Here is a 26,531-nt window from a genome sequence, read left to right as displayed (position 1 = left end):
CTTCATGTTAAAGTCACTTCATAGAAAAGAGCGGGCCTCATGCAAGAACATTTTCATATTTTTATCTTCCATTCTCTTACTTTTTTCATAAAAAAGGGCTCCAAGAAACATGCTACCTCACATTCAGCAAACACTGGTAACTTCAGATAACTGTGATCCTGTGAACTGTGAGTACATGTGCATGAGATTTGTAAATTAGCATAATAAACACCCCATTAATACCAAATAAGGTTATAAGGTTAGAATACAGTCATTAGTGAAAAAACTTTGGTTTGGATAGCAGCAGATTAACTGCACATGACTCCTACATCCTGGACCACTGTTAAACTGTTCGTACAGATTAGAAATTTTCAAAAAATGAGAAATTTGGTGAATGCAACAAATTCTCCTAAATCAGTTGTACAAACCACTTAAGAACAAAACTGTTCGTATGAGCGATTCTTGCATGAGGGCCACTGCCTGTAAGAAAAGAGAAATATTTGGCTGCTTGTCTCCCAGCTGCCTCTCCTGCTCCACCTCCACAATGTGACAAAGTCTAAAGTCAAAGTCAAACTCTAAAGTAAAAAGTGATGTATGTGGGACAATGTATGTATATATATTGACAATGTATATGTATTATAGCGCACTTTTCTTGCTCAACTTAAGTTCACTGTGATCGCCCTCAGGGAGGCCGTGAGATATACAGCATATGCTGATGTTTATCCTTTCATCTGTCTCCTCTTCTTTGTTTCACTTCACAGTACCCTCACTAGCAGCTAAATCAAATGTACAGCCACATACAAATGCAAGCATGGGGGTGACTGTGGCTCGTGTGGTCTGGAGGGTCTGGAAGATCCCCGGCTCCTCATGCCTACATGTCAAAGTAACTTTGAGCAAGACATTGAACGCCAAATTGCTCCTTGTGTGTACACGAGAGGGAAAAAAAAGTGTAAACTGCTTTGGATTGTCATCGTCTTTCCAAATATGGAGCATGTCAGCACAGTGATCGTTTATCTTGTCCCACCAGGAGGTCATTCTCCTTCTCTTGTCACGTAGGAGCCTAAAGATATAACCAGCAATAGGCCCTCAAGTTCACAATGTTCCAGGAAAGTTCAAGCCTCCCTCAAGTCAGGCGTAGCGAGGATCAGCGGTGGTCAGCGTCACCTGCTGGAGGTAGGCTGGTAGCTGGTAGCAAGGAGCCCGTGGCGTCTCCATGAAGATCGTGGAGGAGGTGAGGCTTTTGCGGTCTTTTTTCAAGGTGTGTCTTCTCTGCCAGCGACAGAGTAAGACCTCCACCTGCTCTCTGAAGAAGCTGGTGGTCAGCGTGTACAGGATGGGGTTCAAGGCGCTGTTGATGGGGAGGATGAAAATGACGACCCAGCTGGAGATGGTACCTAAAGGGAACAAGATGAGATCTTGTGCCATAATTGCTCCAAAATTATATTTACTAGATGAAATGTTTTAGTGCTTTAATTTTTTAAATTTCTACTTAATTTTTTTGTGTGCCAGAGAACTTTATACAATTTAAAAATGTGCTAAATGACTTCAAAATCTAAAACTAACAATACCTACAGCTAACGCAGGTGTAAAATGTGCTACTATAATCATCTTTGTTTTAAAATATGAAAATGTTGGTCCATAAAAGTTGGGTCCCAAATTTCCATCCATTAGATTTCTACAGAAAGCATGATTTAATCAGACATAAAAAGGTTTAGCTATACCCTAAGGACACCGTTCTCACTTCCTGGTTTTGAAAAAGGCAGGAATACCACTCAAGCACTGGTAAGTTGCACAAAACCATGTGGGAAGTCATTTTTAAAAACTGTTTGGAAAAGGGCAGGCACTTAAAAAAAAAAAAACAATTGGCAGGTGATTGAATGAACCATTTGTCTGTCACATCTAACTTCATCCAATCAGATCAAACTCTTGCCAAAACTGGTCAGAAAAAAAGAGTAAATATCTTTTCCTTCAGTGTGTTCTTTGCTCTTCTTTCAATGAAGAAATATTCCCCAGTTCTGATTTAACAGATGCTGATGCTTCTCGCTGTCGCCACACCTAAAACCACACCCTCAGCTGCCAGTAGTCCCTCCTAGGATGCTGATTGGCTGCAGCACTTTTGGTGCAGACACAAATGGATGACTTTATGCCTAGAAAGAAGGATTCTGGCGTGATCTCGATAATCCAGCTGCCTCACAAGGTAAATCAGATGTGTCTCAGCCGTAACACGTCAACTCCGTATGTATCTCATGGTACACCGAATGTGTTATAAATGATTTTGTATCTTTGACAGAAATTGAAAATTCAAGACATCAGCTGTGAAAAATGCTATTTAATAAATAACTAGGAAGTTGGCCCGTTACAAGGTTTAATAGCCAAGAGTTTGACCTTTTCAAATATATTTTCAAGAGCAAAGTTGTGTACATTTTTAAGCAGAAAAGTTTCAAAAAGTAGTCCAGTTATTGATGAGATGTTCAAGATGTCTCAAACACAGGGTGCCGTTTCATTTCTTACCGGGTATCTCCACCTCCAACAGTGAGAGGACTTTAACCAGAAATATGGGGATCCAGCAGAGGGCGTCAGAGAACACGATGAAGAAAAACCTGTTGGCCACGGCCACGTCTCTGTGCAGTCTGCTCCTCAAGTCTGTGGCATTGATGCCAGTTTTATAGATGGAGTAGAACATGCTGGAGTAGGAGAAGACGATCACCAGGAATGCCACCAGATTTAGACCTAAAGAAATGCACATATTATTCACACACACATGAAAGCAGTGCAGGAAGATGTTTTCAGATTCTTTACTTAGACAAAAGTACCAATACATGAAAATGAAAATGTTTCTTTGCAAGTAAAAGTTCTCTATAGTGTATGTCCTCCTGTAAGGCTATTTCTTGGAGCTGTTTAAGTAGCATTTATAGCATATTTCAATTAGCTTTCTTTACTGAAAATCATTTGTGGCACAAACAATTTTGTGATGGCAATGAACATGTTTTTAAAGGCTAAACACCAACAAATGCATGACTTTTGGACATGTTTTGTCAATATATTTTCACTTTTGGACTTTACAACACTCTGGAGTTACTGAAAATGTTTGGTTCATATGAAAACTATTCATTATCCTCCATCTGCTCTACTCCGGTGAGTCTGTGGCAGGTACTACGAGCTTAAAAATACATGTGAAGTTTACGGACAAATCTGTTCATGGATTTTATTTTTCAGCATATATCTTAGTTACAATAAGATTGAGCTGCCAAAGCAGTTTTGTGTTTGTATTTGTGGTATTTGTTCCATTTGAGACATCCGACTGTCTGTATCTCTAGAAAGCATTAACGTTAGCTCCAGTTGGCTGGCTGACTGTGCAGGGACTAGAAGTCATCTTCATCGCTTGGTCGTTTCTAGGGGTCGGCCTATTTGCTGGAGTGGTAAACTAGATTTCATCACACAGAAGTTTTATTTATGTGACTGACTGTTTTCCACTTATTAGTCAGCGATACTTAGAAGCAAGTGCCTTCGTCCTGACCGCATCACTGTTACGCTAATAATGATGTTAAAGCTCACTTTCATGTGATGTTGCTTACATAAGAAGGCATTGTATTTTTCGTGATGCAAACACTGGCACCCTTATAGACAGAATATTAGTGTCAATAATTCATTCATCAAAGACTTCACAGGATCCTCAGTGAGAACATTGAGTAATAAGAACCCAGACTAAGTGTGCATTGTTGATGAAACCACAGTGTTCACTGTGTAACAGAACAGGGAACAGCATTGCACCTTAGACTGAACTCTTTTTCATCTTTATGGCACGACTGTTTCAGCAGTTTTGTTGATTGGATGATAAGGATTTGGAGGCACAGTTTCCTCAGGCACAAAACAACTAACCAAAACAAAAAAAAGGAACAACTGCTACCAACTTTTTAAAAATCAGTATTCACTGTAAAGTTTTCTTCAATTTACCCAGAAAAATGCCTGTGGAATATCCTTTGGCAGTAGGTTTTTCTTGCCTGTCAGAGTGCAGGGGAAAGCAGACCCCGTTTCGTCCGTAGTAGTTTCCAAACACGTCCTCGTTCATCAGGGGCACCGCAGCGATAATGAACCCCAGCAGCCAGATCGAGGCCAGGACCACCTTGAAACAGGATGACAAACAAGCTGCTCGGATTGCTGACAGAACACTCTTCAGAACCCACAATGAAAATGATATACAATAAATAATGACTCATTTGATTACCACTGGCATGTACTTCAGTCTAGACTCCCTGACAAAGAGAGCAGAGCTTTTTCACAGAACACAGGAACACTCTTTCAGTCAGACTTACATCAAATCAAGGATGCAGGAGCATTTATAGCAAATGGTTATACATGTAATGAGGAGTCTGCTGGAGGAATAACCTCCCATCACATGAACATTACATCTTAGTTAAATATATCACAAGGACTTTTTAACTGCTTAGGAAAATGATCTCAATTTAATACCAATACCTTACTATGATCTACGTAAGCAAAGAAGATCATCAGCAAGAAGATCGGCTGTTTCTTAATGGTTATTTTTAATGCCTGCCAGTCAGACTCTCCTTGAAATCAGATGAAACGGGCCTGTGTTTACATTTTCTCAGGCAAGGTTACCATGAGTAATACAGCTGTTCTGTCTGAACTAACACTGTGCATGTACATGTATTAATACTCTGTAGTCTTGATTTTTTTGTCTCTATCATTCGTAACATTTAAATGGAGATTTTCAACACAGTATTTGAAAAGTTTGAGCCGAAGGAAAGTGAACCAAGAAGTGGTCTGATGATATTCTGTTTATAAAAATGTGAAGATTTAATGAGAATCTTACTGAGCTGTATTCAGACACAAGGTGAGTCAGCTAACAGTAGGTTTCTATGGATTAGTTGTACTCATGAAATTATTGCGGTGTCATTTACATAGATTTGTGGAGTTATTTAAAAATAAAGCTGGTGTTGTGAACACTGTGACCCAAAGCTGAAATGCTGCATGTCTGCATACTGAACAGCCTGTCTGGTGCTACCTGCTGTAATTAGGATCTGCTCTGCAATATAATTTGTCTATTTCTAAAGGTAGCCAGTTCTCAGTGGAACAGTGGTACCATTTAACTCATTCCATTCAAAGAAAAACTATTATAGAAGAGAAAATCCACTGTTTTCACAAACAGTTGAAAAAAAGCATAAACACCTCAGTTGTTTCTTTATAGATTTTGTATCGTAAAAAACAACAAGGACCAAAAAGGATCCAATTAGATTCAGCAGACAGATTATTTTCCTCTAAAAGGAGTAAAACTCACCCCAGTCTGAAGTTTGCCAGGGCGCAGATTGCTGAAGGGAAAGACGATGACCAGAAACTTCTCCAGAGTCAGGTAGGTCAGGAGGAGAACAGACACCTGAGGGAAAACACTATTCATTTTGAAGGAACTTGTTTTAACTTACAAAACTACACGCTGTAACACCAGTGCCGACCTTTTCCCAACCATAAACTCAGCTTGACTTCTTTCCTTCAAGAGAAACACTTGGTCTGACTCAAGCTAATATGATATATAATTATCACAGTAACATAATTCTGCTTAATTGTTATCACAGTTAGCTTTCAATGTGTACTACTGCAGTATTAAGGGCTAATTGAAAACTTCTACTTGGTGCTGCATTTAAGTGCTGTGATTAAAGGCTGATTTGTGTTTTGAGACTACCTTGCTTTTAGTCTGCTACTAAAAGCATTTTCCTTTCACACAAAACTTTGCACAACTTAACATTAAAAATCTGTACATAGCATTTTTTCTCCTACACTTTAAGCCTAAGGATAAAAATCTGTCTTACTTGAGAATAAAATTGCATATTAAATGACGTATTTTAAGTATTTCAAATACACAAATACCAGTTCTTAAAGTATTTTCTTACAAATGACATGTTATATTTTCTGTCCAGCAAAATACATATTACAAAATACTCAAAAACAATTTAATACATTTAATTTAAATGATGGCCATCTCTGATTATGGATTATAACCAATTTCTCCCTCAGGAAAACTAGAATCGGAGCCTATATGGGGCGGCACCAGCAGCAGTGACTGATAGGAGATCAATGCAAAAGCAGCATCAGCAGAAAGAAGAGTGTGTAAGTGAAACCGAAAATAATATATCTTGGAGAAGTATTGCAGTGAGTACAGTTTACAATACGTCGCAGTTTCTGCCTGTATTCATATACAGTATGTGTACGTGTGGTTATGAGGTACCTCAGAGGAGAGCATGGCCAGGAATCCAATGGTCCGACACTCCATGCTCTCCATCCAGAGCAGGGCGTTACGATTGTACTGCCCGCGGAACTTGACATCAAACACTCCAACGAAAAACAGGTACACGCCCATGAGGCAGTCTGCACCTGAACGATAAGAGATGTTGACATAGGTGAGCCCGTTCACACAGAGAGAGGTGCTCTATCTGTCAGCTTCTGGCACCTCCTGCAGCCAGACGTCAAATTTCTCATTATAATCCACATGACAGAACATTATGTCATCCCCACCCGGGCTAATCACTCACATTAGACGTCACTGGGTTAATATCAGACTCGATGAAGCCACTATGACCATGACCGTGCTTCAATGTCTTTTCAGTTTTCATGCTACACTGAAAGTCTACATGACATGGATGAAAAGTTAGAAATAAGACAACCACGTGTCAACCACTTTTTTTCCTTGAGGGTTCGGTCTACAGTATTGTTTGAACAGATGTTTCCTGAGTGCAGGTGATGGAGCAGAGTGAAGGGAGTGAAGCCTGGATGATGAACAAAAAGGAGGGAAGACGTGCAACTGGCACAGAGGGAGAGTCAGAGAAAGACGAGGCTTATATCAGTAAAACTGACACAAAAGAACTAAAGAAAGTGGAGAGGAGACAAGTGGTGCACATTGATTTTTGCTCCATCCCTGTTAAAAATGCTCTTCCTATTGCTTTGAATTTAATCCCCTAACATTTTTAAAGCTGAATTTATAATATTTAATCCTGCTCAAGATATTAAAAATGAAATGGAAATTTGTCGCGTTTAGGGTTCTGGTGCTGGATTTAGTGTTCATACAAGGCATTAGTGTAGCATGGCCAGACCCGTCCACCTGCTCCACACATTATCATTCTGCCACAGGGATAAAAAAAAAAAACACTCTGGCTTCTTTGTCTTTCTTTAAACCAATCACAATAGTCTTGGGAGGCGCAAAGCCCAGGATACAGCAACAGCAACCCTGCAAAATTATGCTGAAGGAAACTTTTGATGGAACATTTGCTTGTGGGAAATTAAGCAAGAGCAATAAAATGACTGAATCCTGCATAAGAAAAAGTAACAGCTGCTAGCTTGTTTATGTTTGTACCATTAGCTACCCAGGTAGCGCCTTGCGCGTTTGCTCTTAAGACAATGCTCTTTCCCGTAATGATGGGGGTTTTGAAAACTGGAAGATGGATAGCACCAGACATAGCTGGCCAATGGCAAGCTTACAACCACAGTTTACATGCAGTGAGTCAGAATAAAGGCCCAGTCAAGCTAAACATTAGATATGCATATGGATGTAGACAGAACCTTCCGTCTGCATTCACTTCAGGCTCATTTACGCTTCATTAAATATACATGAAAATAGACACATAAGTTTTAAATGATGTAACCCACATAGACAGCCACTGTGCGGCTATTAAATACATTGTTGGCTAAACTGTTATCTGCATTAACAATAAGATCATGTGAGAGTTTTGTTTGATCTTACGATCTTCAGTCTTTATCATAAAGCATGTTGCTCTTGCCTAAACTCCAATTAGCCTTTAAAAAATACCAGAGGACAACAGTGTGTATAGCCATTTTAATAATAACAATAACTGCAAGAATAACAGGGGAACTGCATTAATAAAAATGGTAAAACCACTAAACTCTGCATGTCCCCAAGCTGTCATCTCTTTCTGACTGCAATTTATTTCACTCTTCTCTATAAAAACCAACAGAATTCACTGTGACAAAAGATGTCTCATACAGAGCATAAAAATGAGCTGCAGGAAGAAGAATTCACTGCCTTCAGCTATTAATTATAATACTGCTATAATACTGCTATTAATGACTGAAGAGTAATATTAATTGTGATAATCACTGCTAAAGCTTGTAACCTAAGGCTCCATTTTTTTTGTACTAAATGAGCTTCTGCCTCTGGCATCATCTCCTGCTGCGTGAACAGAACAAGACCTCCACCACCTCTTAAGATTTTTCTGATGTATTTCTCACATGTAGAACTTAATTAAATGTGTTAATGGTGAACGTTTTACATGTACTGTAGTATCACATGAAGGAAAAGAGATCCGTTGGCCTCTGTTCACTGCACGCTATGAGCAGCTCACTCTGCCGCCCGTGTGACAAATTATTTTAAATGTGCAGCAATGTTTACAAAGCCGGGTGAAGATGTCCTCAAGCTTTACGCTTATTCCTTCTTTCGAGGCTCAATTATTGCGCTGTTACAGCACTCAGCCTCATTTCACAGCTGAATTCAGTGTTTTTAATTTCAGGCAAACATGTCAGGCACTTTTATTGCTCTACAAACCCATTAGATCCCATTACTCTGTTTGGTTTTGAAGGCTGGAGTTGACCTATTTATGACTCTAGAACAGCCTTCCCTTTAAATATCAAAGTATTTACCTTCTGACCTGATAATGAGACTGCAGTTTCATTCTTCATTATACACTGAAAAAGGAAATTAAGAGACGTGAGCAGCGATTCAAAGGTCTGGAGCCAGGCTGCTTGTCAGCATCACTTTTTAAAAGAACAATCTGCAGACTCACCTCTATAGGTCTGATTTTTAATTTCATTCCTTTCCTGGCCATCATTTTGTGCTTCTATTTTTTTAAAGTAGGAATTCAGGCGCTGTTTAACACCAGTATTGGAAAAAACCCAAATGATGTCCAACCCCGCCAAAAATCCCACCAAGCCAAACCAATTGAGATCAATAAATGATGGGACTCCATTAGATTGGTTCTCCAACTAACTTCCAGAGAGAACTTCGTCTGTCTGTGTAGGTGAATCTGTGGCAGCTGTGGTTGGTGTCCCCCACCCATCTGTTTTGGGGCCCATTTTATTTTCTATTTACGTGTTGCCACTAGGACAGATGGACAGTTGTACTTATTTAAACCCGATGAACCTCTTACACCGTCTACAAACTGTCCAAAATGTTCCTGCTATGCTACAAACACAACCCAACAGATGGTCCCGTTTTACACCTATTTTAACCTTGTTGCTCTCGCTTCCTGTTGATTTTAGAATTCATTAAAAATCTTGGCACTTATTTAGTCAGTCAGTGTTCAGTGAAAATATTGAAATATGTGATGGGACTCTATTAAAATCATAAAGGCATATCTATTGGACCTGTTCGCATTAAATTTGTGCATTTTTTTGTCTCCTTATTTTAAGAATTACCGACATTTATATATTCTAAATAGCTTTTGGATTTGTAATCATCTACTCAGTTTCTGCCTTTAATACCTGTGTGTTTTAGTGAATGAATTTCAAAGATGGACAAAGATATTGATTAAATATTTGTTTTGTTGTATGTAATAACTATCTGTGAACATTTAATAGAAATTTGGTGACATTATGATTAATATTTTCAGATATATGTTATTTTGTAGATGAGAAGTCGTGTTTTTCACGATTTTTGGTTTTGGGGAGGTTCCAAACATCAGCCAAATAAACTACGTCTGCAGTAAAATATTTTCATATGACCATCCATTTAAAAAAAAATTGACATATTAAAGTTAGGAAAAAAAACACGGTGTTGTGCATTGTTCTACCTCAGGTAGGGTTATGTCAACTTTTAGGGCTCTTAGTTCTACTATATACTGTAGAACCTTACATGGCCAGACTCCTCAGTCCATTATTGACCTTTTACACTCCCACGCTACGAGCTGAGCTCTTAGATTCTCCACTCAGGGTTTTCTAAGTGTTCCTCAGGCACATTTCAAGACTTTGGGAGATTGCTCTTTTCAATCTGTGGCCCCCAAATCAGCTTGAGACTCTTTTTAAAAGCAGCTTAAAACCCACCTGTTCAGGCAGTTATCTGCGTGGTATTTTGTGTTTTAACCCTGTGATTTTATCAGCTTCCCCTGCATATTTTATCTGATATTTAATCTTTGTTTCATTTATTTTATTTTATATGATTTATAAATTGTATGTATAAATTAACTGTGCTGTCTTGCTTGGTAAGTACACCTTTATTTTGTGAGAATGAAGCGTGTGTTACTTACAGCAGAGGACTTTGATGCAGGCAGCGTGCAGGTTGTTCTCAGCTCGTATCAGCGACCTCATGCCGATGACGAAGAGGTTACCAAAGCAGGTAATGAAAGCCATTACCCAGACCGACACCCGCAGCACCATGTTGGCCAGCAGGTCCTGAAAGGAGGAGATACCGTCTGTGTTGGGTTTACAGGACCTGACGTGAGGTGCATACGAACAGTACTGGAACTTCTTAAAGTAGCTGGAAGAGGGAAAAAAAATAGATAAACAGACATCATGTTTGGTTATTCAGTGATGACGGAGGTGTGAGGGTTGTGAAACTTGTGTGGGATTATACGTACATGTGGGAGAGGTTCTTCATAGGAAGGAACATTTTTGTTTGAATATCTGGGATCTCTATCCCCTCCAGAGCCCTGCAGAGAACAGAGCATTTTACCACCGCAGTTTCCTTAAGTGTGTGTGTGTGTGTGTGTGTGTGTGTGTGTGTGTGTGTGTGTGTGTGTGTGTGTGTGTGTGTGTGTGTGTGTACTTACAGAGACTGAAGATGTGTCAGGTGATTGAAGTGGCTGGGGTAAATGTGCAGGAGGGGATTGTGCGAAATATTTCTGCAAAACAGATGACAAACATGCCATTTCTGTAAGTTTTTTTCTGCCCATTTACTGCAGATCCCTGACAATTTATTTATTTAGATTTATTTTTATTTAAAGGATAGTTGAGGACATTTCACTAACTACAAAGAAATAGCCTTACAAGTTCAAGTGTGCAACATATGATGTGCGCGACTTAAAAACCCTCATTATCCTTTTTTTTTTTTCAAACAATATGCATCTTATAAAGTTTCTTGTTCACACTTAATTTTACAGTAAATTACTAAGATGTAACAAGCCATACTTTGTATCAAATTATATGAAAAGTAGAAGTAATATGTTCTTTATTAGTCAGTATTAGACCCTTTATTTAAATCCTTATTATACTTCATTAGAAGGTAATTAGGGACACGTTAAAACTAAAGTGAAGTCACACATATGCTACTTGAGACACACCTTCCTTGACTTGAACTGTACAATTATCAGAGTAACCAAGACCGATGCCTACTTCTTTGATGAAATCAGATAATCTGTCTACAGTCTAGTAAACAACTAGAAAGGATCTATTATTTTGTTAACCCCATAAAGTTGGCTGTGACTTTCATACTCATTTTGAACATAATTTAATAAATCTGTTCATTTGTAGGCAATCTCAAAAAGAAAGTTTTTCCATAATAGATACTTAATTCAAGTACATCTTCCTCTATTGTGTGGTAGTCGGGAAGCAAAATCCTTTAACGTGTCCTGAATGAAAGTCAACTTCTGCTTAAAATAAAGGTGTTAAACTGGAGGAGTATTTTCAGATTAAACATGCCTTACAATTTTTTCGTGCATCTGTGACCACAAATGGATTCCAACACTTGGACATTTCTAAAATATATGACAGTGATTGGCATCCTGGCTCCCACACAGTCTCCAGCACTTGGAAACCTCTCCTGCAAAAACGTGTTCCTAGCTTCTGGGTAATGAAAAATATATAAATAAATAAAAATCTAATTATACCCTTTAATCCAAATTCTCTCAGTGTATGCATGTTGGTGCACTTCCATTAAAAGTCACAATAGCTGCACCGTTCCTCCTTTGAAATCTCAAAATTACCTTCAATTTCCCCATTTATTTCTAACACATTCTGTGGAATGAGATTTTTTTTATAATGAAGCCCTAATGCATTCTGGACACAATACCTCTGTTTAACTATGACAAATAGGCTCCTAACACTTATTTTCCCTGATATTTTTTAAATGCAAATTAATAAATACACCCCATATCAAAGCACTGCAACAAAGAGGAACAAACACAACTTGTGTCTCATAAAGTTGATGAATGTTGGGAATATATTATTAATTATAAAATATTAAAAAATACTTCTGTAATACATTTCCATACTTATACAGTATAACATCCATCCTTGTTACTGTAGCATATGACAGTATGAACAGGTTATTGTGGTTTTGAATGTGACTTTAAGACAATCAAACTCTCATCAAACTCAAAATCAAACTCTTAAAGTGCTGCAGGCACAAACATCAGGCCTGCAGAGCGAGCAGATGTTCAGTTATTCTAATAATAAAAAGAGGGACTGATTCAATGCAACATGCTTGTAATTTTAGTCACAATGCTAGCTGTAAATTTCTAGTTACCTCCAACCAAACTGTAAACTACCTCACACTGCCTACCTCACACTGTGACATTTAAAAGGGTTCAGGTTGTCTATGTTCATTGTCTTTCCAGTTTTCCAGTTCATTTTGTCACAGAAAATTGGTCCAAACGTTAAAGTGGGATGCCTCCTATCCTGAGCAATATGTCAGTGGTTTCATGGCTCAATAAAGCAACCGGCAATATTCCCCGTCTCTTCTCTGTCTGGGTGTTTTTCTGTGTTTGTGTGTGTGAATGTGTGTACGGAGGGCTCATCATCTGCTGGAACATTATATTCTGGTGCGAATTTTACTGCATGTCCTCGCTCTGTGTGGGTAGTTTACCAGAATCATAATGTGTAAAGTTTCAACTGGTTATAAAATTTTGACAAAGCTGCTTAACTCAAAAGAGGACAGAGAGAAATGACTGTAATATCGAAACCCACAAACTGTCGGAGAATTGGCACACAGTTTTCAGTGTTAATGTTTTCTTTCACTTGGACATTGGGTCAGAAATCTACTTGTCTGAAATCAATTTTTAGTTAGTTGATTTGCTTAAGCTTTACATATATGAACCAGAACTAGCGCTGCACAATGAACATTATCGAAATTGCAATATATATATATATATTATAATGAAATACTGCAGGGCTGCAGAGATGATGTACAGCTCTTGTTCTCCATATTAAAGAAAACATGTTTGTTTGGTACAGACACCAACAAATTTGAACTTATTTTTGTGTATTATTTTTGTTTTTGTTTTGTTTTTTTGACTCAAAATGATCATTCCCACTAATCGTATCGCAACCACAGTTTCAGTCAAAATAACTGATGACATGCATGTACCATATCATGCAGCCCTAATTAAAACAAGAACATAGTTTTTTACGTGACATAACAAACACTACTGGTATGACATTTCCCTGTCATTGTTTCTCGAGATGGACTTGTTAACTGTCTGTGTTAACAGTGCGTTTACATCTTTACTAGCCCAATGTGGCATTTTACTTGCCCTAGGCAAGAGGGCAACCCTCGTTGTTCAGCACAGTCATTCACTCTCAGCACCATCCAACCAGAAACCACAAATCCACAAACCACAAATCAAATTTGTTTTGCAAAGTGTCAGGCTTCCATTATAATGAAACCGAGTGTTTGGAGCTTAAATTTATAATAGCATTATTCATGAGGCAGTACTCTGAGTCCTGCCCCCCACCTTTCACAGAAACAACAGTTGTTCATAAGCAGCTGTGTCTTAATCTTTATTCTAAAAAGTAGGGATGGCTTGAGAAATGAAGGAAGAGATATACGGCTCACAGCATGACTCTGCAATACATTTTTAAATGCAAGGTACTTGCTGTGGGAGTGCAGGATTGATCAACTGTTAGTTGTTTTTCAGTGCAAAGATAATCCCGTTATCATGAAAACAAAAGCCCCCTGCTCCGAATAAACACACACTCTGGACGATGCTTGTCTCACTGTCTGCCAGACTCCATTAATATTTTGTTCAATTTGACCGTTATAAACATTTACGCCTTCTACAAGAATATTAACGATTTCTTACAAGTAATAAACACACACATACTCTTTCAGCAAACATTCGGCATTAATCTTAACCCCAATAAATAAGTAATAAATTAAGTAAAGTAAAAGTTGTTCAGATTTGTGCTTCAGAGCAATAACTGAAGTACACTGAGGAACAAATGTTGCTTGGATAATCATTTTTTTTTAAAGTTTTGTTTTAACAGCACAACAATAACTGAGAGAAAGCTCCACCACAAGACTTTTTTATTCTGTTTAACGCCCCCGTTAAGTTTCGTTCCCATGGGAGGCATTAACAGTACAATAAAGTACTGACTGCACTTTGAATCCAACCATAAAACTGGAGATCCCCAAAGAGTTTTTACACTTAATGTACTCTGTTTCACCCTAATCCCCTCCCATAATCCTCACATAAGGAAGCACGCCGCTCCTCACAGCCACACATTCAGTTACTCACAGCTTGAGGAGGGACTTGGAGAGGTTCTTAAAGGTGTTTTTCGGCAGCTCTCTGATCCTGTTGCTGGACAGATTCCTTAATGCAATGAAAGAGAGAAACAAAGAAAATAAATGTTAGGCAAAAGCAAAATGCAGATTCACTTACAGTCACAGTTAACTGATTCATTATCAAACATAGAGGAACTAGTGGAAAGCACAGCACAGATATTTCATGTTTACAGTAAAATTAAGTTATTTTAAGTTTCATTTCTTGGATTATTTACAGAAGACCAGATTAATAAATACTGACCAATAGACATTATATAAGTGTTTCTTTTACAAACTGTTGATTTGCTATGAAGGGGTTTATCAGAAAATTAAATATTGACAAAACAAATCTCAGCAAAAACAACACTATGCTTTATAATACTGCCTGCACTGAAACCTTATACATTACCTTAATTTTAAGGCATCGGTTTTTAAGTTTTAATTCTTGCAAACTTGCTGATTCATTTCTTTTTTTATTATTTAATTTCCACTTCACAGTCCCTCCAAGAGGTTGCAATATTGCGATCGCAACAATTATCACAAACTCAAACAATCCCTGATCCGCACAGCCTCGCAATTTCATCCAGTTGCCAGAACTTTTCCACAAATTTGATTAATGTGTGAGTTCCACCAATCACAGCCAGTCCCCACTGCAAATGTCACAGATGTATGTCTCAATAAATCAACTCAGTGTTTTAGCATTTACTGTTTTTTTTGTATTTTTAGACTTAATTTTGTCATGGATCCTGAAAGGAACACAAGGATTTTCATTGTTATTGACATTTATCAGTCCTCAGCCTTTTTGGCAAGGGTACTGAGAACACTCAAAAAGAGTGCCGCTTTATTCTCCTGGGAACAGGATGCCTTTGATTTTTTATTAATTATACAATTTACACAAATATAATTACACAATTTGTGTTGTGGTGTCATTTTAATCTGATCTTGTGGTTAATTCACCCTAACTGCTGTTCTGTAAACCACTTACTGTCTCAGACTCTTGACATTACACTAATTTTTAATTCACTGAACACACTGTTTTCTTATCAGGTCATCATCAGAAAATCCATCAAAGGATCAGTATCAACCATAAACCTTCAGGCTGCCCGTTAATTTCATTAAACAGCGAAATATCATTTACATAATCCACCAAATCTCAGATTTCACAAAGATTTTGGGAATTGTGTCATCCTAATAAACAACCAATAGCAGTTCTACAATTCTATTTTATATAATTAGCTGAAAACATCTTTTATTGTATCATATGCTCATGATTGGATTTTTTAAAGAAATGCGTAGAGCTGATAAAAATCTGCTGATGGGTGAGAAATGAATTAAATTTCCACGTTCAGGCTGTGAAAAATCCATTTTCAATCAGCAGTAAGAAACTCCCTCAACACCTGAGTATTTAAGAAACACTAATGAAAGATTATCCAGTGAAACCCGGTGATCGATTACTTTCACCACCGCTTATTATTAAATGTCAGCTGATACAAAGTGATGATGTGAACAGAATGATAAAGACACACAGACTGAATAGGACTCACAGCTCAGCCAGTTTCCACAGAGACTGAAAGGTGTTTTCGGGAACTATTTTGATCCTGTTGTCCATCAGTAATCTGAACAGGACAGAGACACAGTCAGACATCATGTGCAGAGTGATGCTTCAGTCCTCTGTCTTGGATTCCTGCTGGGATCTGGATGCAGGCGTCGCACAGTCTGAACATATGGCTACCAATTCCCACAATCCTCCTTATGTTAAGACAGAATCAGCTCTGCCTGGAAAAAGTTTTCCTGTGTTGCATGAAAACTTTTTTAACCTCCTCTTGCCCACATATATTCACACTCTCACACCTGCTGCTCAGACCTACAGAACAACACAGGAGCAGATGGCAGTTAAATGATTAAGAACGTCTTAATAATGCCAACATGGGACAAATAAACGCTGCTCTTTTACATTATCTCCTGGGGTCAAACTGAGAAGACAAAAGGGCCGTCCACACCAGCGACAGAACAGTGAACGATCACTAGTTGTTTGCTTTTTAAATGAAAAACAGATGCAAAACATCATCAGAGGCACAATGTAGTTGGAAAACACACAAAGCAGTGTCAGCAAATGTGTGTGTATGACTCCTCTTGTTCTCTGATCCAACTGAGTGGTGAACAGAATACATAATCAGAGAACTTTTCCCCTACAAGGAAAGATTTACATCAAGTTTACGAAAACATTTCTCTGCATTTCTCTGCCTGCGAAAAAACAACAGCAAGGCATTTAAATAAGGGCTCTGTGGATATTATAACTGAGTCACTCTCGCTGGTGAAGACCACTGACACAAAATGACAAGATTCCTCCTGGAGTCATTAATGCCGTCAGTCACACAGCTCAGAAATCAAAGCACACAGCTGGCGTTTCTATTGCTTGCCATGTCTACCCCTTTATATTGGGTTCTTCAAGCTGGAGAACCCTTAATGGTTCTAGTTACAGTGTAGTTAGAGTGTAGCTGATGCAATACTTGCAGTTTATTTTTTGGGAAACTTTAAAAGCTCCCTAAATGGAATGAAAACAAGCCTGCTGACTCGTGTAAACTGCTAACAGTGATTGACTTTTATTAAGTTAAAAAGTTGAAAACTCACAGAACTTCAAGCTTGCTGCAGGTCTTCAAGATCGAGTAGTTCAGAGTTTGAATCTGGTTTCCTTCGAGATCTCTGAGCGCAAAAAAAAAAAAAAAAAAAAAAAAAGAGAGAGAGAGAAGTCATGGAGACACGTGGTATTCATATTTAAATACATGCATGGTGATGTGCAAGTCCATTTGATTTAGTAAAAACTAACATTAACTTCTGTCTTAAAGTTAAAAAAAATGTAATACTTGCCTGATGTTTGTGTTTGGGGGTAAGAAAAAGGGAAAAACATAACAGTGACAGACACTGCGCCTCATGCAAGAATGTTTTAGGAGAATTTGCTGCATTCACCAATTTTCTTATATTAAAAATTTTCTTTGAGACAAAACATAATTTACACTTGATCCAGACAGGTCGTAGGAGTCATGCAATAAATTTGCTATTGTCCAAACCTAACTTTTTCTCAAATGGACTGAATATTATTTTTTCCTTGAACAATTTTGAGTTGATATTAGCCTGCTTAACTCTGAAATTTGAATTATAAGTCTAAATTTCTACATATGGCCAGATGATATCATTGTTTTACAGGGCAGACAGTTCAGTTGGTGGATTGGTTGATCGATATGCGTTTGACGGACAGTCGCTTGATGTCAAGTAAATAAGAAAAGCACCTCTTAATGCATTGTTGTCCCGAGGTGGGACTTATGCAAACCTGATGTGTTTTACTTTAGAGTGACAGGCTATTAGCTGAACATTTACTTGACTCTAAACTAAATGACAGCATGTTAGAAAAGCAGCACAAACCACAACATCGACTGATGATAATGTGTGTTAGGATCTTACTCTGCCTGACTGCTCTCTCAACAAAGGTTGGTGCTGTTTCAAGCTTAATGACGGATCGATGCTGGCTGTCTGTGACTGACCTCAAACTTGAACGTTGCCATGTTTTATGTTGCTTTAGTGTTTATTTTGCAGCATATTAAATTTGGTGTTAGCACGTTGCTAATGTTACATAGGCTGAGGCAATGTTGGACTAATGTTGTAATGTTGTACTGAGGGACAGTTAACAGAAACGGTGTAAATGTTAAACCTCATGTGAAGCAACTTAATAACAACAGTTTGTAGGCAGGATGACAGTGACTGTTTTTTCATGTTGCGTTTTGTGGCTGTATCTTGCAGTGCGAGCTGCCATCATCATCGTCGTGTGTGTTGTTGCTGTATGTAAATTGACTTGATAGAGATGCCCTTAAGGTAACAATATAGTAATGTGATGTGTAATAAGGAACTGGTCAACCTCATTTGCTTGGCAACACTGTAAACATTTTTGATGAGCATCCACTTAGGGACCAGACAGAGGCCACACAAGGCACGGTTGGTGATTTAATTAAGATAGCGTGCATTATTTTCCCCAAATCGACCAATCGATTGGTTTAAGAGGAGGTAATTTTTTGTCCTTTATTGTCCTATTAATCTAAACTGGCTATTACCCGCTGTCAGCCGTATTGGTCGTATCTTCACATGCAGGTTTATGGAAGTTCCTGTCCAGGGGAATGTCCTCTGTTGCAAGGCCAGACAGCGCAAAATCACCTATTATGTCATCCACCTCCATGAGAGAGACCTCCCCTCGACCCCTCCTTTCATTGCAGTCATCAATCACTTTGTTGCTGCGAGACGTGTTTGAACCAATTTTCATATTGAGTCGTTTACCCTGTATTTCAGTGACAGTATGACCCTCAGTTGACATGGCATTAATAGCACTCAATTTGCTCCCATTCCTCTTTTTTAGCAGGTCCGTTAAGTCCATTGCTGTCTTTGTTAAAAGGATAGACTTTCCTTTATAGAGGCCCATTGCTTGCTCTGGAAGTTCAGTAATTGTGTGCGAGTGCTGACCAGAAGCTAACAGTCATTAAAGCTACACATAGCACAGGGCCATTATTTGACTCATCCTGTGGGTGCTCTCCAAAATAATAAGCCAAAAATAGCTGGTCAAGCTCGCCGAGCACGGTGACATCAGCTTGAGGACTCTCCTGCAGACAGGAATACCTCTCATCTGATTTTCATATTGTCTGTCACCTCAATCAACCCGTCCCATTTGTTTTTTTTTTTGTACGCACACAAGCTCAAAGACACACAAATTATCTGCCTATCTGGCAAATTCTCTCACAAACCTGCACTACACACACAAGCACACTGTCAATGCAGACTCACAGCCAGTCCAAGTCAGGCATGTGTTGACAGAAGCTCGGGTGAGGAAGCTGCTGCAGTGAGGCATCCACCATGGATCTGACAGGAAAAGGAAAACAGAGATTAAAACTCTGCACAGCAGGTGTTCCCATTATTACAGAGCAGAAATAATGCACGATTGCGCCAACAGCTCGTATAGATGGAAACGAAAGAGCTGTGTGTTTTAGAGCTCAGTAACAATGAAGAGTTTTTACAATATCTGCTCACATCTGCACTACCAAACAATAATGATAATAGCAATTAAACAGACTCCAAATTGACTGCAATTCACCATGAAACTGTCTAGAAGCTGCTGCTTTAAAGACGTATGGCATTAAAAGCAGGTGTGTGATCTGTGGTTATTGGGTTAAAACATGAATCTCCTCTGATATGGTCTTTTAACTGAAATTAGTAAAATGTTCGTAAAAAGTGAAAAGTTGCAGTATAGTCAACACATCTCAGCTCCCACGTTTTTTTTTTTATTAAAAGCAGACTTTGATATAAATCAAGTGGCAACACTTCAGACAGATGAGGACAGATGAAGCAGAGACCAGGGACGCTCCTCTGAGTACAGAGATGAATGGAGAAACCAAAAGCGAGACATATGGTCACTTCAGTCTAACAGTCCTGGAGGTACAAACAGTCTTGTGTGAAGGCAGATTCAAAGGTCTTTTGTCTTTCAACCATAAAACCAAAAGGACATATTGACAGACATATGGAAATGGATACCCGTTTAAAAGAAAATAAAGAGATCGAGTCAAGTGGGGAGATAAACTGTGGCGCAGACGATAGTGTCAGAGGACAGGACGCAAACAAAGACCAGGGGAACAATACTAATCCCAATATCGTACAGCAGACAATAGTGAAGCCTGATCCAAGACACACCGGTGAAGCACACTCCTAGAAATAAGGGTTCTCTTGAATGACTGAGGTTCTACCCAGAGCCATTTGCTTCTGAGGATCTTTTCTTTGGGAGAAAGGGTTCATCAAGTGTTCTTTGTAAGAGGTTCCATTATAAACCCTTTACATCCAAAGAATCCTTTTTGAAAGACAGAGTTCTTCAAGTACTGCTGAAATCCTTGGAGCACTCTTTTGTCAAGGGTTCTTTGTACCATAACATAAAAGGGTTCCCAAGAACCCTTGGGTGGGTTCTAGAATCTAGATAAAACTTAGGAATATTAAAGAGGTGGTAGAACACAAGATATAAACTTTGGCATATAAATGGGTTCATGGTAATCCCCCCTCCAGTACAGTATACTCAAAGTGTTGTCTTTGGTTTTCTTCAAACTATGGGCCCATATAGATATTTTAATACATATCGATATGCTCCCAACTGAAGTCTCACACATTTTTCATCTCAGAGAACTCAGAATATCAATCAATAAATCAGTAAATCAGTGCTAAAATAGAAGAAGTAAAATGAGGCAACTCACAGGTACATGAGAGACTGGAGCCCGATGAAAGTATCCTGGGACAAGATGCTCAGTGGGTTATGATCCAACATCCTGGCACAAAAAACAAACAAACATGTAATTATGAATTAATTTGATCAAACTTTGTGTTTTTTTATAATTATTATTAAAAGAATATTCAATGTTGTGGAGAATTTATTTCTTGCCAAGAATTAGGCAAGATGATTAATACCAACCTCATGTCTGTACTTTAAATATGAAGATACAGACAATCTGATTAGTTTAGCTTCACATCAGCACCTATGAATTTGACTAATCGACACTTGTTGTAATCTGGACATAATTAGAAATCTAAAGTTGACAAGTTGTCTTCAGGGCGTTATGCGCCATAAGTCTTTCTTGGCAGGACAGTTGTTTCCCTGTTCTTGCATCCAGACTTCTATGCTAAGCTAAGTCAAGCTAACCTGCTGATGACTGTACTGTAGCCACACATAAGTACAGACATGAGGTTGGAATCAATCTTCTCATCTCACTCTCAGCAAGAAGGGAAATAAGTGTTTTTTTTCCAAATGTAGAACTATTCCTTTGAAACACTGCAGTCATTCTTAACTGCCTAATGGAATAAATACAGAAGAGTGAAGCAGTGAACTGACAACAACACCATGCACTCACACACACACTCACACACACCTTACCACCATATATAAGGGATGAGTATCATGTCATATGTTGAAACTAGAAAACAACCACCAAACCTTCCCTCAGCTCTTGATCTCACAACATGAAGACAAAGTTATTTTTGTTTTATGGTACAATTAATTTAATTTTATGGGGCAAATAAAACTCAATCCACACAGCTGTACATAATTTTTATGACTGTCCTGTGTACAGATAAATACAACTTTCCCAGCTCTCCATCCTGCCCAGATGATTTAAAACACATTGAGGATATTTGTTTTTAGGGGGAAACCCTAAACCACAAACTAAAATATCACACAGAGTCCACCCATCTACATTCATAAATCACCACAGCAGAACATACAACACAATAACTTCCTGTAGGTGCATCTGTGTGTCACTCACAGCCACTCTAACTGGTGGAGATCCCCGAACACACCAGGACTGAGGGAGGAGATCAAGTTCTCACTGAGAAACCTGCGAGAAAAGCAGAGACAGAGGATATGGATATAAATAAATTCATCTTATACTGAAGTTTCTCTGACACCCGAAGATCCACACGGTGCACAAAAACACAGCAGAGTTTATGCTGCCTGCATGAGTGAATCAAGAGGAGAGAGTGCATTAGAAAAACACTGCCCTTCACCTGATTTCTCATGTCTGTGGCATATTCTACAGATAAAGACATCGGGACTCATGCATAAATCATTTGTACACAAAGATTTGAATTTGAATTGTCTGTGCAAAAAAATGAATAACTTTTGTGGCATCCACCAATACTTTTGTATTTAGTGTTTGTTCTTAGGTAAGAACAAAGTTGCCCCAGACTTGAGAGTGCATGCCCAAGAGTTTTGTGGTATTAAAGTTGGATTACTCCCAAACGGACGTGCACACAGACAGCTGTGGACACCATGAATGTGCCGTGTTTCTCCAGTTAACACCACAGTTCATTAGTTTACATACCAGTGCTCAGCAGCCCAAATAAATCCACTGTCCTCATGTGCACATCAAAGGTACCATCTCTACAACCACTCCCATTTTCAAATGGTTAAAATCCATTAAATAAACATGAGTGAATGACCTGACTGCACCTACTGCAGCCTGACAGACAAACCTCTCCAGTGATGCTCCAATGCACTCATCCATGTATGTTAATAAAGTTTCTTTTTCTCCCCTGAGCTTATCTTTTCTTAAGAAAACATCCATGCACGTGGCCAAATGAAGCTGTAGTGAAAAGTGTTTTGTCGCTGATATGAAGTCAATATGACTATCAACAGATTATTTTCACTGTCTATATTTGCTGAGAACTGCACATATCACCAGATCTCTACATGCAGCGTCACTGTAGTAACTCATGAGCTGCACTGCTTATGCAGGCTGTGTGGCTGCTCTCAGCTGCTAACATGTGCCCCAAAATAAAAAGCAAGAGGGTCTGTGATGCACATGCAAGTCTGCAGTGCAGACTGTAGCTAAAATCTGTAAAAACTAACAGAAGACTGTGTTGCAATACTATCATTCAATCATTCATTTGCAATTCCTTATCTGTTCATATGCTACAACCAGGAACTGCTCAGTAGAAGATGGTCACCCTGTGAATTTAAAGAATTAAAACATGCTAAATAAGCTCCTCAAATCCCATCTCTTGTACTAAACATGCTAATTAAGTTGATAAATAAATAAAATAAAACTTATCATTTGATTTCCGCACACCCTTCATTTACCACCTGTGACATGAGCTCATCAGAGATACTTGTGAAGGTCAGAAAAAAAGTGAATTGAAGGAAATTGCAAAGTTGTGTCAGAAGAAATTAATGTCATTAATGAAGTGAGCGGTGTACTTACAACCTCTTTAAATTGTGCAGGCCGCTGAAGGCGTGTTTGGATACGGTCTGGAGGCTGTTGTTTTGCAGAAAACTGGAAATGGAGAAAAAACAAAACAAAACAGAATTTATCCTCAAACTCCAACACTTTAGCCATCAAAAAGACAGCTACCCTGTTGTTAAAGTTAAAACGTGGTCATTATTATCTGCTGCACAATCATTTCTTTCCCTTTTTATATTCCATTAAGAGTGACACGATAATACACTCATCAGCCTGTTCTTCACCTCAACACACAGCGGAGAGTCCTCTGCAGGGAACGCTCAGCTCCTCACAGGAAAATTATGACACTTAAAAAAACAAACTAACAAAAAGACAGAAATGGCCTTTGGGCCTTATAATTTCTCTGTGATTGAATGGATGTAACTTTGTCGATTACCAGGGGAAACTGAGTTACAATAAAGTATTTGTGATTCTGATTTTTTGTGGTCCATAAGTACATACATAAGTACTTTTGTTCATCCATGTTTTCTTTACAGTCACCTTCCACAAAATCTCCTGTAACTGATTCTGAGGAAGACGCCACATTTACACACTGAATGTGGAAACACATGAATGATGAGTAAACAAACCTAAACCTAACAAATAAACTGAACAATCCTAAAAGTGCATAAGCAGCATAAAAATACTCACAGTCTCTCCAGGGCAGTGTATTCTGAGAAAACAAAATCAGACAACGCTCGGATCTCATTGCTCCTCAGTGACCTGAAACGGAAACCATCAAGAAACAGAGCGAGAGAAAGAGTGAAAGATCTGAAGCATTATGCACAATAAACAATAACACAAACATCTTTATTACTGCTGGACAGGACAGGAAACAGAAAAATGGCCTCACATGAATTTCAAGATATCCCACTCATCCTTACACACACACACACACGCACACACACGCACACGCACACACACACACACACACACACACACACACACACACACACACACACACACGTTACTAGCACCGGACACGTCAGATGGAAGAAAGATTTCAGCATAATTTGTATTAGAATTCAAGGAAACGATGTTTGTCTGAATCTCTGATAAGACTGAACTTATTTGTATCACAGTCGGTCTCACCTTCAGAATCAAAAGAGAGAAAAACAAGCTTTGCAGGCTTATTTAACTAAAGCCTAATACGTGTATGCCACCATTACACACACAGAAACACCCTAATGGATTGGCTAAACAATAAAACACATTGGTAATAAAGTTTGAAGCACTTTTCATTAAGCATAATACAGATAAAGAGGGCGACAAATCTCCTGTAAATAGTCAGTAACAAACAGCAGCAGCAATATTTCTTACATTCAACAATGAGCTTTCACTTTCAGACACCAATAAATGTAAATATATTAAAGACCAGACTGTTAGAAGCCCGTAACTGTAAAAAGCATTTTAGTGACACAAGTCCAGGATCACATGCACTTATTGTAAATTTTCTTCATAAGGCACCTTCCTCAAATGAAATACTGAGCTCTTTACAAAAGATAAAAGCAAACAAAGAAAAAAGGTGACAAGCAGACCATTAAACAAACACAAGAAAGACAACCTGCTGAGACTAAATCAGTGTCCATAAAATGTAGTGTACCTATAAACAAAAAGAAAAACAAATTGTATTGGTTGTATTTTACAATTTTTTTCAGAAGCTTGAAGGTTGTAAATAATTAAATATGGACTTGATTTACTGTTTCACACCAGCTGGAGACGGGAAATCAATATTACAGACGTAGTTTAAAATCATCATTATCTCACATCTACTGTAGGTGTGGAAACAGCATTTTAACTGCCTTTTTGTCTTCATTTCAAAACTTCTGATTTTTTTCCAAATATGACTGGCACAGCTTTAAGAGTTAACAATTACTGAACAGAAATATAAATTCAACACTGTTGTTTTTGATGGCATTTTTTTTTCTCTCTCAAATTTTGAGCACAAATTTGTTGAAATCGCCGTTACTGAGCTCTTCTCTTTTGCTAAGATGCTGTTTAAACAGTAGATTATTGCACAGGTGGGACTTGGACTGGGCACAACAAAAAGGCCACTCTAAAATGTGCAGTTTTAACACACAAGTAGTTTTTTTTTTTTCAGAGAATGTGCAATCAGCACGTTGACTGCAGCTGACTGCTCACCAGAGCTGTTGGCTATGAATCGAATGTTCATTTCAGTGAAGCTCGCAGATCTTCAGCCATCCCTTCACCGCCACCGGTGTCATGATAGAATCTAACCACAAAAGACTTTTCACATTGTTCATCTTGATTGTGCACACGTCAATTAAATATATTTCGTTCACTCAAAATGAAGTCTGCCTCTTCACCTGCAAGATTGACCGACACCAGCCACATGAATATCTGATGCAAAAGTTAGTTTGTCTTAATATATTTGCTTCCTTCGATGGCGTCTGGCATGTTGGAGAAGTTTTCTCCACACAGATGAATCACAGATGAATACATATTTGTAGCTCTAGTCATGTGAAGTCCGTTGTTCAGTGTCTGATAAATGTCTTATTTTAAGAACAAATGTGGAATATTCATGCTGTTTAATCAGCATCTCTACATAACACACCTGGATGATTATCTTGGCAAAGGGGAAGTGCTCACTAACATAGATTTGAACAAATTTGTGCACAAAATTTGAGAGAAATAATCCTTTTGTGTGCACAGAAGAAGTCTGAAAAGTATTAGTAAAAAGTGTTGCTTTAGTATATAACTTCCCTCTTTACTGTGAAGAAAACTAACACAAAAGTAGCTTTCATTTTCTTAAATGTGACCATTATCTAAACTACTGATGCTGCAGGAGCCAACTGCAGACTGCAAATGGAGCCCGGCTGAATACCACGTTTCAAAGAGGAGTTAATGAGTGGACATAAAGTCTCAGGCAGAGACGTGTGTTCAAACAGACCGTGTCACTGAGGCTCACACTGAGTTTGGGAAAATGAAGCCATTATCCAGCCCTATAAAAGGGACATATCAGATAGTAAGAGCAGATACTAAGTTGTTAATTCAGATTTGTTTATGTATTATTGAGGAAGATAAACGGAGATACAATAATTAGGCACATGACCCAGACAAGTGTGAGCAGGTTTTCTGCTTTTAAGTGGAGCTGAAAAAAACAAGACGCCCTTCTTTTATTAATTTATAAATCCACAATAACTAAACTTGATACTTTTATCGCTCTAATCCATAAATACTGCAGCAGGAAAATTATATGTTGAACTTTGTACTTATAAATCTGCCTAGTATATCCTGGAATAAGG

General features: G+C 38.3%; 1 protein-coding gene across 1 annotated transcript in view; it reads right to left on the bottom strand.

The window, feature by feature from the left end:
* Positions 1–238: 238 nt before the first annotated feature.
* Positions 239–26,531, bottom strand: part of rxfp2a (relaxin family peptide receptor 2a) — a 48,741-nt gene continuing 22,448 nt past the window's right edge. The window contains exons 5-20 of the mRNA XM_084730348.1: positions 23,917–23,988; positions 23,248–23,319; positions 21,811–21,882; positions 20,749–20,820; positions 19,301–19,375; positions 17,108–17,179; positions 16,021–16,092; positions 14,451–14,525; positions 10,767–10,838; positions 10,575–10,646; positions 10,245–10,474; positions 6,221–6,366; positions 5,279–5,374; positions 3,934–4,102; positions 2,491–2,709; positions 239–1,373 (exon numbers count right to left, since the gene is read on the bottom strand). Coding sequence (XP_084586474.1) covers positions 1,108–1,373; positions 2,491–2,709; positions 3,934–4,102; positions 5,279–5,374; positions 6,221–6,366; positions 10,245–10,474; positions 10,575–10,646; positions 10,767–10,838; positions 14,451–14,525; positions 16,021–16,092; positions 17,108–17,179; positions 19,301–19,375; positions 20,749–20,820; positions 21,811–21,882; positions 23,248–23,319; positions 23,917–23,988 — 1,852 coding nt within the window. The 3' untranslated portion in view covers positions 239–1,107. The remainder of the gene's footprint in view (positions 1,374–2,490; positions 2,710–3,933; positions 4,103–5,278; positions 5,375–6,220; positions 6,367–10,244; positions 10,475–10,574; positions 10,647–10,766; positions 10,839–14,450; positions 14,526–16,020; positions 16,093–17,107; positions 17,180–19,300; positions 19,376–20,748; positions 20,821–21,810; positions 21,883–23,247; positions 23,320–23,916; positions 23,989–26,531) is intronic.

This window comes from Lutjanus erythropterus, chromosome 11 (genome assembly GCF_056507025.1).
Source record: "Lutjanus erythropterus isolate fLutEry1 chromosome 11, fLutEry1.hap2, whole genome shotgun sequence".
Taxonomy (NCBI): domain Eukaryota; kingdom Metazoa; phylum Chordata; class Actinopteri; order Lutjaniformes; family Lutjanidae; genus Lutjanus; species Lutjanus erythropterus.
The sequence above is the reverse complement of the archived record's forward strand: the minus strand, read 5'-3'. Positions and strand labels throughout refer to the sequence as shown.